Source organism: Microcaecilia unicolor, chromosome 1 (genome assembly GCF_901765095.1).
Source record: "Microcaecilia unicolor chromosome 1, aMicUni1.1, whole genome shotgun sequence".
Lineage (NCBI taxonomy): Eukaryota > Metazoa > Chordata > Amphibia > Gymnophiona > Siphonopidae > Microcaecilia > Microcaecilia unicolor.
In genome coordinates, this window is record NC_044031.1 from 1,480,399 (window position 1) to 1,493,338 (window position 12,940).

At 46.2% G+C, this 12,940-nt stretch overlaps 1 protein-coding gene across 1 annotated transcript in view; it reads left to right on the forward strand.

The window, feature by feature from the left end:
* Positions 1-1,014: 1,014 nt before the first annotated feature.
* The window catches only part of GBX1 (gastrulation brain homeobox 1), a 73,861-nt gene continuing 61,935 nt past the window's right edge, over positions 1,015-12,940 (forward strand). The window contains exon 1 of the mRNA XM_030190041.1: positions 1,015-1,402. Within this exon, the coding sequence (XP_030045901.1) occupies positions 1,015-1,402 (388 nt within the window). The remainder of the gene's footprint in view (positions 1,403-12,940) is intronic.

Here is a 12,940-nt window from a genome sequence, read left to right on the forward strand (position 1 = left end):
AGATAGGAGACCCCCTCCCCTTATTTCTCCCATACTGATGCCCTCCCTGCTTTCCTTTACCCCCTCTTCCTCAGATAGGAAACCCCCTCCCCTTATTTCTCCCATATTGATACCCTCCTTGCTTTCCTCTACCCTCTGTTTTCTCCCTCAGATAGGAGACCCCTCCCCTTATTTCTCCCATATTGATACCCTCCCTGCTTTCCTCTGCCTCAGATAGGAGACCCCTCCTCTTTCATACTCTCCTCTTGCTTTCTTCTACCCCTTTACCCCTCCCCAACAACACTGATAGTTTCTCCACCACCCAGGAGAACCCTGCTTGCCCCCTCCTCATCCCTCTTACACACCCTCCCAGTAACTTTGGGGAAAGACCCGCAGCCCCTTCCCTGGAGGGAAGAGTTAAACAATCAGCCATGTCTAATTAGTCTTTATTAATGAAGAGTCTTAATTGGCGAGAGGAATTTGTGACTGGGGCTGTGCTGGAGGCTCCCAGGATCACGGCACATTAGCCCTGACAGCTCAGCTCTTTTCAGGACCCTAAACTCACTTTTTTTTCCTTTTTTTTTTTTTGCAAAGCACGATTTGCAAGTAACTTGTTGCAGAGCAGGAGGGAGCTGCTGGGGGCTCTGGACCCTGAAAGCAAAGAGAGCATCTGCCCACCCCAGCCCCCAGCCCAGTAATTACTAATCATCAATCTCCATTACTAATACTTCATTAGACCGGTGTGGTCTGAGAGGAGCAGGGGGGGGGGGGGGGCATCACTTTCACTCCCAGCCAAAAAGCCGAGGGGGCTGGAGGAAGGCGTAGAGTGTAATTTGAGGAAGATGGATGAGTCTGGAGGGTGACACCCCCTTCATCCCTCCCCCTTGCTCCCGAGGAGAGAGAGAGAGACAGTCACACTTCAGAGTCAGGCTCGGCGGAGCTCTGATCCGGAGTGAGACTGTTCGGGCTCGACTCCGGATTAGGCTGAGGCTCCATGTGATCCGGATCCAGCTGGAGGACTGGCCCGTGGGCACCATGCAGAGACCCAGCGGTCCCGGTACCGCATTCTCCATCGATTCTCTGATCGGGACTCCGCAGCCCCGCTCGGGGCATCTGCTCTACACCGGTTACCCCATGTTCATGCCCTACCGGCCCCTGGTGCTGCCCCCGGGACCTCTGCAGCCCGGGCTGCCGCCCCTGGCCCCCCTGGCCTCCTTCACCGGTCGCCTTACCAACAGCTTCTGTGCCAGCCTGGGCCAGGGGGTGCCTTCCATGGTAGCCCTGACCACAGCTCTGCCCAGCTTCAGCGAGCCCCCGGATGCCTTCTACTCGCCCCAGGATCCAGCCCCGGAGCCCAGCGGTCGAGAGGAGCCCAAGGGCCAGGAGCAGCTGCACTTGCCCGACCCCTTCCCTAGCCTGGCAGGTAAGAGGGGTCCGAAAGACGCAGATGAGGGGGAGAAGGATTGTCCCGCTTGTGTGCATTCTGTGCACAGTGGGTCTTGCGCTGAACCTCCTTGCTGTGCTAGTGCAGAGAGAAAGTGTGTGTGACGGGGGTGGGGGGGGGGATATGGGCCCAGATATGTTGGAGAGGACTGACCCCCCCCCCCCTCCAAGCAAAGGTCTTTGCTATTAGCCCGCCTGAGTGCACGAAAATGCATTTCACCAGAAAGAGAGAACACCCCCCGTTTCCGGGACTTTAGGAGCCCAAGAAGCATTTTTGAACTGGATTTTCGGCTAGTGTCACCCAAAGCCCCCTTTCGTTTCACTTTCTTCTAAGCTCGACTTTCTCCTGGCAATGGTAACTTTTCCTGTGGCTAAAGCAACTTCACTTGCAAGCAGTCAAAATTGGAAATCCCTAAATTCTCCTTTTAGGGTCGCCCTGTGCTTGTCTCCTTCCTGGCAGTGACATTTCCCAGTTCTCTTAGCATGTCAGGGTGCTTAAGTTTTCCGAAAATATCTCGAGTACACGAAAGGAAGGCTGAACTCAAGCCAGTTTACCTCCATCTCCTGTTTTCTCATTGTCTTGCCTGCTTTTTCTTCCTATCTTGTCTCTTTTGGCTGGAGACTTGGCCTGATGTGCCATGAGGATATTACAGATGTTGTGCTGAGGACTCATGAAGTCAGGATGAGGCTGGAAGGGGAAGGGTCTGGTACCTCCATGTCTTGGAGGGAGCTGAATTCTTCCTAGCTTGCCAAACTTTCTCATTGTATTTTGAATTTCTTGTTTAGTGCCTGAAAGCCCAATGGCTGTCCCTTCATGTATTGTAGATAATGTTCGGTCCCTTGAGGACTGGCAATCTAAGAGGCAATGAAGGGTTATGTGATTGCCCAAGATCACAAGGGGCAGCAGTGGGATCTGAAGTGGTTCTCAGCCTGCTGCTCCTCCACCCCACTAGACCAATATACATTTTAAAAGATTTGGTAGTGAGATTTGAGCACCCCAGTCCCCATCATTAGAAGGGAGATGGGTCTGGTAATAAGGAGGTTCTCTGGGGTGAAGATGAGGATGAATGAGGCTGATGGGATGGAGGACAGGATGAAGCTGCAAGAGAAGGAATGTGGGGACAATTCAGATAAACCAGATTGAGAGCAATAAATATGGGAAGACTGAAGACAATGGATCTGAAGGGGGTACCCAAAACAGGAAAGAGCTCCTCTTAGGTAGCCAGGACTGGCATTGGAGAGGGGGGAGGGGTAAACAGGGCAGCACAACTTCAGGGGGCCCTCGTGAACTGGCATTTCTTTCCCTTCTCTCCACCTCCATCCAACATCTCCGTCACCTTCCCAGTCTACCTTTAAAATGCAGTGATCTTCGCAGGGGGTCACCAGTGTGGCAGGGATTCTGATATGCCTGCCTGCAGCCTCCTCAGCACTTTCCCTCTGTCAGTTTCCCCCTCGGATGCAACTTCCTGTTTCCGCCTAGGTGAACTGCACCGGAGGGAAACTGCTAAGGAGGCCATGGAGAAAAGGAGAAGACATGTTGGCCCATGGTGGGGCCCTGGAGTGAGACCAGGGTGAGGGGGTTCAAAAAGAGGGGGAAATACCAGACTGGGTGGGGGAGGTAAAGGGGAAGAAGTGATGGGCCTGGAACAGAGGAGAGGGAGAGAGAGAGATGGTGAACCAATAGGCTGGAGGGAGGGAAGAGAAAGGGAGAGATGCTGGATGGGAGGGCAGTCTGGAACAGAGACATGGAAAGGAGGGAAGAAAGGTTGTCTTTAAGGGTGGAAGGGAGGGAGAGATGCTGAACAATGGGATGGAAGAAGAAAAGAGAAGGTGTAATGTTGACCCACGGGGTGGGCAATGAGAGGAGAAGAGATGGACCCATGGGGGGCATGAGGGATGAGAGGTGGGACAGAAAGTTCTAAGGGATGGAGGGAAAAGGACATGGAGATATCAGGCAATGAGAATTGGGTGGGCTACAAGACTGGAGAGAGAGAGGGGGGGATTCTGGAAACGTTGGAATCATGTAGGAGAGGTCAAAAGGGGGATGGCAAGGAGATGAGTGAGAGGAGAATAGTGAATACAGAGGTAGAAATAAGGTGATAGGGCGTAGGTGGAAGGAAATAGGAGGTTGGGAAAGGAATGAGATGGGAAAATGGGAGAGCTAGGGATTGAGAAGAGATGGCAATTGATAGCTGAAAATTAAAAGGTTGTGAGAGAGGATGAATCTGAGTGGACAGAGGGAGAAAAGAAAAAAAAGGAAGGAAAGAGCTGAAAGGGAAAAGGCATGTGAGGGAATGGAGAAAAGAAAAATGCAAAAAGAATTAGCAGAAGACAAGAAAGCAGAAAAGAGAAACTGGGTCTAAGATGATGGAAAAACAAAATGTCCAAAGGTAGAGAAAAAAAGTTTTACTTTGAATTTATTAACTAGAATGATATGTACATCACATTGTTTTTGTATTATATTCAGTGGTGTAACAAGATGGCTGATTGGGTGGGCATTACATTCCCCCCCCCCCCCACCTGAATGCAAAGTATAAACATCCAAGCTGGCAGAGATCCCCAAGTCCCACCAACTATCACTTCCTCCTCCAAGCTCTGCAACTGGTGACAGTATTCCCGAAATCCCACTGCCACCCCCCCCCCCCAGCGCCACCACATGTGTTCGATTTTTATGCATGTATGAAAGCCGAGCAAGCATTAGGGGGGGGGGGAACGGGGACACGGCAGCAGCTATGAAATACTGATGCTACTACAGAGCTTGGACAGTTCTGGCTGCCGAACCTGAGGAGGGGGAGGTTTGGGGATCTCCAGCAGCCACAGTGAGGGAGATGTTAATTTGGGGAGGGGGGAGCGTAAGCCCATAGTGGGGGGACCCAGCCACCATTTGTGTTCAGTGCACAATGAATTGTATTTCTATTTTGATTGCAGAGTTCTTGGGGTTCATATTTCTAATTTGTGATCCCTTGATCTGTATTTGCTGAAGGTCTTTACCTGTGATTTGTGTGTGAGGAAGGCATTTAAAGTTCTTTCATGAGTGGTGGAGACATAATTTCTGCCCTAGACCCCAGCATGTCCGGGTGTCTGGCTACCTGGATAGAGTTTTAGCTATTTCCATCAATCCAATCCCCTCTTTGCATTGGCTTCTTGTGCAAACCCTGCTCTGCTTTATCTGCCAGGGTCGCTCTGGCATTGCTGTTTCTTGGTTTTGAATTGAAGAGATGCCCACATCCTACATGTCCTGCTTCCCCTATCCAGAAGATCAGGCTTTTCAAAGGATGCAAATCTCTCTCCCAGGTCTATCCAAATAATTAGGATTTTGTTACTGTCATTTGCAGATCAGCAGGCCTGGATGAAGGATCCTATTTGGGTCTCACGGTTCCTACAACCTGCCCAGCTCTTTGCTCTTTCTTGGCTGTCAGTGAGTTGCACCAAATCCATCGCTTTGTTCTAATTGTAGAATAAAGTTACACGTTTTTCAAGCTCTGTGGACGTTCATCTCGCCGTCCCTCTAAGTTTTAACACTCGGGGATATTATTACACGTGTGCGTTGAGATAATTCCTATACATCTAGGTGGGTTTTTTTTAATTTGATCAAAGAATGGAAGTTTCCTTTCTTAAATCCCAGTATTTCTGCCTCCCCAGCTCTGAAAACCTAGATCAGCCGAAGTGGAAGGAGAGTCTGGGACCCCCTTCCATGTCCCATGTCCACCTAGCTGCAGTCTGTGTGTGCCTGACATGGTGCAAGTGCCCCCCCCCCCTGTGTGCATTTCAAGTGGACCCAGTCCTGTCATAGGTCCATCCATGTGGTCCAGTAATGGTTTCATTGCCCTGCACGTGCATGACGGTGGTTCTTAAATTAATGGCCAGATTTCTCTCTTTTGCTGGACCATTGAATTGTTGGGATCGGGGTCTGTTTAGGCTAAGACTGTGGGGGGGGGGGGGGGGGGACTTTGGGTTGGGTTTTTTTTTTAAAATAAGGTGATGCAATTGGTGAGTGAGGAAGTTTCATAATCTGGAAACCCCAAAAGGATGGACCCTGTTGCTTTGTAGAGGATGTGAAATGAATGAGGTGTGTGGTAGGTTTGATTTTAAACGCACAGATTAGGATGATTCCACCTAATGATTCAACGTGTAATTAATTAAACTCTGGAATTCGTTGCCAGAGAATGTGGTAAAGGCGGTTAGCTTAGCGGAGTTTTAAAAAGGTTTGAACGACTTTCTAGAGGAAAAGTCCATAGACCGTTATTAACTGGACTTGGGGAAAATCCACTATTTCTGGGATAAGCAGTATAAAATGTTTTGTACTTTTTTGGGATCTTGCCGGGTATTTGTGACCTGGATTGGAAATGGGATGCTGGGCTTGATAGAGCTTTGGTCTGTCCCAGTATGTCAAAACGTATGTATTTATGCACCCTTAAAAAAACCCCAAGGATTTTACAAATCAAAAAACCTGGCGTTAGTCGTGCAGAATAAATGAGAAATTCTGAATTTCACAGGCTGTTTGCAACCCCTCTTTTGTGTATTTCCGAATACTTTTCTGTCTGTTTTTACAAGTTAACATTTAACCTGCTAAATGCACAAAAACGAGGCAGCTGAGCTCAAACCGAGCCTATTTTCTGCATAAATCTCAACCCCCAACGGGAGCGGATCCCATTTAGGGGTCTTTCCAAATGCAAAGCGGACTTTCCGCAGGGTTCAGGTCTTACAAAGGTGCCGCCCGCCCCTGCGATTTCCTTGCAAGTTGCCGGTTCTTTTTGCTGCTCGGGGGGCGCTTGTGAAAACGTAGCCGTGAATTGTAAGGTTTCCATACTTTTTTACACGCGTAAGAGCTGAACTTTTTAGCAGGTTTTACCTCCTAGAATATTTAGAAATTTGCTGAGGAATTTCGTTTCTCTTCGTCCTTACTGTGCTCTGCCAATCAATTGATGTCGGTCTCTATCTTTTTATTAAATCTAGTCCGTTTCGGTTCCTATATGCAAAAATCAGCCTGTATTGAAGCTTTTAACTCCCTGGAAGACGCATTTCGGGAAATTCTTTCAGCAACCTTAAGAAACAAATGAAAATGTTCGTCTAAGTCTGTTCCGTCTGTTGGTCAAACAGCCTTTCTCAGGATAATTACTATTTCCTGAAATAATGATCAGGGCACTTTATTTCAGGTGTGATTGGAGAAATCGGGGGCTTTTCTGTTTTGATGTTTTATGTAAATGTTTGTAAATAATATGATTATTGTACATTTGTAACCCGTTCTGGGCGTTACTGGTAGAGCAGATTTTTTTTTTAAGCTCAAATATTTTTATGTTTTTCAATAGTAATATACAGGTAAGAGAAAACATGTCAGTGCAAAACTCTGACACTAAATGAACGTTAACAAATAGCTGAAGAGGGTTATTATAACCTCAGCAGGGAAAATACAGGAATGAATAAATAAATACCATTTCTGTCTAGCCCAGGCAGTCAGGTTTTACTACTTCTACTTATCATTTCTAAAGCGCTACTAGACGTACGCAGCACTGTACACTTGAATATGAAGAGACAGTCCCTGCTCCACAGAGCTTACAATCTAATTAGGACAGACAAACAGGACAAATAAGGGATAAGAACAAAGAGAAACAAGATTCCGGAATCCCAAAGAGTAGCAAGATTCCGGAATCCCAAAGACTACTACTACTATTTATCATTTCTATAGCGCTACTAGACGTACGCAGCGCTGTACACTTGAACATGAAGAGACAGTCCCTGCTCGACAGAGCTTACAATCTAATTAGGACAGACAAACAGGACAAATAAGGGATAAGGACAAAGGGTAACAAGATTCTGGAATCCGAAAGAGCAGCAACGTTCCGGAACCCAAAGAATAGCAAGATTCTGGAATCCCAAAGACTACTACTACTACTACTATAGCATTACTAGACATACACAGCACTGTACACTTGAACATGAAGAGACAGTCCCTGCTCCACAGAGCTTACAATCTAATTAGGACAGACAAACAGGACAAATAAGGGATAAGAACAAAGAGAAGCAAGATTCCGGAATCTCAAAGACTACTACTACTATTTATCATTTCTATAGCGCTACTAGACGTACGCAGCGCTGTACACTTGAACATGAAGCAACAGTCCCTGCTCAACAGAGCTTACAATCTAATTAGGACAAACAAGAGATAAGGGAATATTAAAGTGAGGATGATAAGGGTTCTGAACAAGTGAATAAGGGTTAGGAGTTAAAAGCAGCAGCATCAAAAAGGTGGGCTTTTAGCTTAGATTTGAAGACGACCAGAGATGGAGCTTGACGTACCGGCTCAGGAAGTCTATTCCAGGCATATGGTGCAGCAAGATAAAAGGAACGGAGTCTGGAGTTAGCAGTGGAGGAGAAGGGTGCAGATAAGAGAGATTTACCCAGTGAACAGAGTTCCTGGGGAGGAATGTAGGGAGAGATGAAAGTGGAGAGGTACTGAGGAGTTGCAGAGTGAATGCACTTATAGGTCAATAAGAGAGTTTGAACTGTATGCGGAAACGGATAGGAAGCCAATGAAGTGACTTGAGGAGAGGGCTAATATGAGCATAACGACCCTGGTGGAATATTTTCAGGAAAATGCAGGAATACATTTGCTGCCCTTACCTCATTGTCAGCATCCTGAAGCCCTACTGGGTTGAGGACCCCTGAGCTAAAATAGCAAATGACACAATTGACTTCTGGTGGTCTGGTCGGTACCAGCCGAGACGGAGCAGTGTCCGGGCGTCAGGGGACAGGTGGTGGCACGTTGATGGGGTGAGATGTTAAGGGATGTGCATTTGCTTTCTTTGAGGATCCCTGGTACATGCACATAATTTTAAAATAAATGTACACAAGAGCAAAACTTATGCACTGCTACATTAACAAACAGAGTTATCTCTAGGAATGCCAATATCAACATAAAAAAACTTTTTCAACAACATTTGTGAAATAAGAACCTTTTGAGTTGTTACCAACAAATCCTATGGGAAATTCAGAAAATGCAAAATCAAGTCAAATCTCTCTTTTTTTTTTTTGGGGGGGGGGGGGGGGGTGCCCATCTCTATAAAGCAGCAACCTGGAGCTGAAGCTTGAATGGCTGAAATCTGGGTAATATCTAGAGTGCTGTCATTATCCGATTATGCTTTCAGGACTGTTATGGTTTATGTCTCAGAGTATCTTGAGCCGAGCCAGCTCTTTGGTAGTCATGTGTGCAAAATCTGGAAAATCTTGGTTTGACTTTCTAAGACTGACCAGGCTGGGGGGTGTTTGAAGTAGAAGAGCTGCACAGGGATGGATGCAGCTCCTTCGGGGTTCTCACAATGACTGTGTCCGTCTCCAAGTCCATCCAAGAAGTGGGGGCTGGGTGGGAGCTTTAGCGACAAAGCTTCCTCTTAAGTTTTTTTTTTTTGCAAGACTAGTGGATTTTTCCCTACGTCCATTTAATAACATTCTATGGCCTTTTCCTTCAGGAAGCCGTCCAAACCTTTCTTAAACTCTGCTAAGCTAACCGCCTTAACCACATTCTCCGGCAATGAATTCCAGAGTCTAACTGGGCGTTGAGTGAAGAAACATTTCCTCTGATTCGTTTTAAATTTACTACACTGCAGCTTCATCGCATGCCCCCTTGTCCTAGTATTTTTGGAAAGTGTAAACAGACACTCCACATCGACCCGTTCCATTCCACTCATTATCTTATAGACCTCTATCATATCACCCTCTGCTTAGCTCTGCCACTGGCCTGCAGTTTGTCTCTTCTGTGCAAATCAATCAATCTCTCTCTGGGCTTCCTATAGCTGCCAGGAATCAATTCCCAGATTGATCTTTACTTTAGGGCAGCAGTTCTCACCCAGTCCTTGGGACACCCAGCCAGTCAGGTTTTCAGGATATCCACAATAAATATGCATGAGATAAATCTGCATACAACAGAGGCAGTGCATGGCAGTTAATCACATGCACGTGCGTTATGGATATCCTGAAAACCTGGCTGACTGGGCATGCCCTAAAAGTCTGCTTCTCAATCCTCTCCTGGAGGCAGACCAGACACATCAAGTTTTCAGGTTTACCCCTCCAAATATGTACAAGATAGATTTGCCTCCAGGGCAGGATTGAGCAGCAGTGCCCTAAAACAATTCATCACCAAGATCACCTCAGTACCAGGACCCCAGAACATCCTCTGTACTAGAGAGTTGCAGGGAGACAGACGTTCCACCTGTCCCCGCCCCTGTTCTTGAGGATAGACCATAATAGCTAGGATCACATACTGTAGACGGACGGACTGCCTGATATTCCTGCCCGACTGCTTATTGTCCTCTTACTTTTCATTAAAACTAAAAAAACCTAATTAACCTTCAGAAGTAGATACTTCTTTTGTTTTTAATGGGGACACAGGAGATTCCTGCAGGGACAGTTGAAATTTCTGTCCCTGTGCAACTCTCTAGTTGGAAGATTACATTCAGAGCCCTGGGGAGGGGGCAAGGGAGGAGTCATCATCATTGCACGATAGCAACACCTTATGGCTGGATTTCAGACCCATGACTGCAAGGTTGTGGAAGGAGCCTGGTGCATGGCCCTAGCTGAGCGTTGTCACTGCAACAATGGCAATCAGGCAATCAAGCGATCAGGAGGATATGATTCCATAGTGTATTTTCTAGCTTCATTTACTGCAATTCCTTATCAGCTGGGGTGCCAAATGTAGCAGTTGAGTTACTGTACAATGCCAGGAAATCCAATCATGTGTCTCCATCATTCTTGGAGCAGTACTGACCCCAGTCAGCTTCCGCAGTAACTTCAAGATTTTAATGTTGGCTTTTACCACTGGCAGGTCTGCCTACCTGCCTGTCATCCGCCTTCATTTGCGGTGTCCACATCAAGTCCGTACATCTTCCTAGGTCAACTACCTCTGAATTTGGTTGTCTGGTTTTGTCCCTGTCAAACTCGCCACCAGTAAACTTGGGGCTAAAGAGCTCAAATTAAAAATTAAGAAGGATGTGAAACGTAGGCTTTGGGGGTATTTGCCCTTACTTTACCGGAAGATTAGGAGCCTCTGCTGAACATCCAGTTATTCAGCACTTACAGAGAAACTCAATTCATAAACCAAAAACGTTAACAACTCATTTCTAATTCCAGACATCATTCCTCATAATCTTCAATTCTTAAACAGCAAATATTTCTGAAATAGCAAGGTCTTACCGGCATTTCTAAAAATATTATAATTACGTATCACTCTTACTGACATCGGCAAAGAATTCCGAACCATAGCTGCTTGGAATGAGATGAAAGATGTTAAAAATGGCTTTGATTTAACTTTAGTTGCTTTCGGAAAACACAAAGTCATCTGATCTCGAAAAACAAGTTGACCATTGGAGGAGATACAGCATATAAGGAAGAGGTAACCCATACAGAATCTTAAATACTATCCTTATTTTAAATTTCACCCTTGCTTCAACTGGTAACCAATGCAGCTCAATGAAAATAGGGGTAGTCCTTTCATACCTATGAGCTAAAAAATGTATCTTGCTGCTACATTTGGAATACTTTAGTTTAGTTTATTGGATACTAGTAAAAAAAAAAGCCCGTTTCTCATTGAAATGAAACGGGCGCTAGCAAGGTAATGACCTTCTGCCATGAATGTTTTTAAGGGCTCTCCACTTGCCTCCTCCTTTGATGTCTGTACCTTGGAGTTCATTTTCAGAGAGTGGAAGAGAGAGATACACGTGGAGGGACATAATCAAACGGTGCCGGCCATCTATATGGGCAGCGCCGCAAAGAGCGGTCCTGAACCGTATTTTCAAAAAAGATGGCCAGCCATCTTTCGTTTCTATAATACAGTTGGGGCCGGCCAAATGTCAGAGTTGGCCGGCATCAGTTTTTGTCGATAATGGAAACCGATGCTGGCCATCTCTGACATTTGGCCGGTCCCAACCGTATTCCCACGACCAAATGCCTTGGATTTGGTCGGGTTTGAGATGGCCGGCATCGGTTTCCATTATCGGCGAAAACCAATGCCGACCATCTCAAACCCGGCCAAATCCAAGGCATATGGTCATGGTAGGGGCCAGCATTTGTAGTGCACTGTCCGTACCTCGGAGTTCAACTTTCTTGAAAGTGAGAGTCCTGTCAGGCGGTTTGTGTGCTTCCCGCCACCGTGGTCCTCTGTTCTCTGGCCATGGCATTACTATGCAGTCTTCCCTGCCCTCCGAGGGCGGGGCAGTGAGAGCGATTGCGATTGCCTGTGGCTGGCCCCTTCTCCTTCTGACATCGCGTTTCTTTCCCTGGCAACTATACAGAGTTCCCTCAAGGGTGGGGCAGTGATCGGGAGTGCGATTACGAACCCTACGAACACTACATGGCTTCAATGCCACGTTGCCACAGAGTCAGCTTCAGAACGTTGGAGGTGCAAATTATTATATTTATTTATAGCATTTATACCCTGCTCTTTCCCGCTTGATAGCAGGCTCTGTGCGGATTACAAGCTATGGTACAAAGTATCACATACATACACAAAGTATGATACAAAGTATTAAGAGATGTTCAAGTTAAAAGACTAGAAACAATGGGGAGAGATGTGGGGGAGAGGATTGGAGTATGGGTAGTGCTGGTGGTGTGGAGTTAGGTTCAAGAATTAAGTTGGGTTGTTTGGGTAAGCTTGTTTGAAGAGGTAAGTCTTCAGCAGCTTTCGGAAGGTAGGTATTCATTGGTTGTTCGGATGTGTCGTGGTATTGCGTTCCAGAGTTGGCTGCCTATAACGGAGAAGTTGGAAGCATAGTAGGCTTTGTATTTGAGGCCTTTGCAGTTGGGAAGATGAAGATTGAGATATGTTCGGGAAGATTTGGACCTATTTCTGGCTGGAAGATTGATCAAGTTTGTCATGTAGCTTAGAGATTCGCCATGGAGGATCTTGTGGATCATTGTGTGGGCTTTGAAATTTATGTGTTCCTTGATAGGGAGCCAGTGAAGTTTTTCACGAAGTGGAGTTGCACTTTCAAATCGTGGTTTGCCAAAAATAAGTCTGGTTGCTGTGTTTTGGGCGGTTTGGAGTTTTTTCATGATTTGGGCTTTGCAGCCGATGAAGATGATGTTGCAGTAGTCGGCATGGGTGAGTATTGTGGATTGCACTAGGTTGCGGAAAGTTTGCTGTGAGAGGAATGGTTTTACTCTTTTCAGTACCCACATCATGTCGAACAGCTTCTTCGTCGTGGCTTTTGCATGAGTTTCCAAAGTTAGGTGGTTGTCTAGTGTTACTCCTAGGATTTTTAGATTGTCAGATATTGGGATTGTTACGTCAGGGGTGATCAAGGTGGTTGGGAGCAGAGTAGCATGTTGTGATGAAAGGATTAGGCATATTAGATTTGCTTAACTGCCTTTCCAATGAAATCAAAATGGTGTACAATTTGTCTCCAATTTCACATCTCGAATATAGTCCAAATGTCTGAACAATCAACCTGAAGGTATGACATTCAAAAAAATTTCTTAATTATTCTTCTTTTCACTATTTTATTCGCCTGAAGGTTCATAGACAACT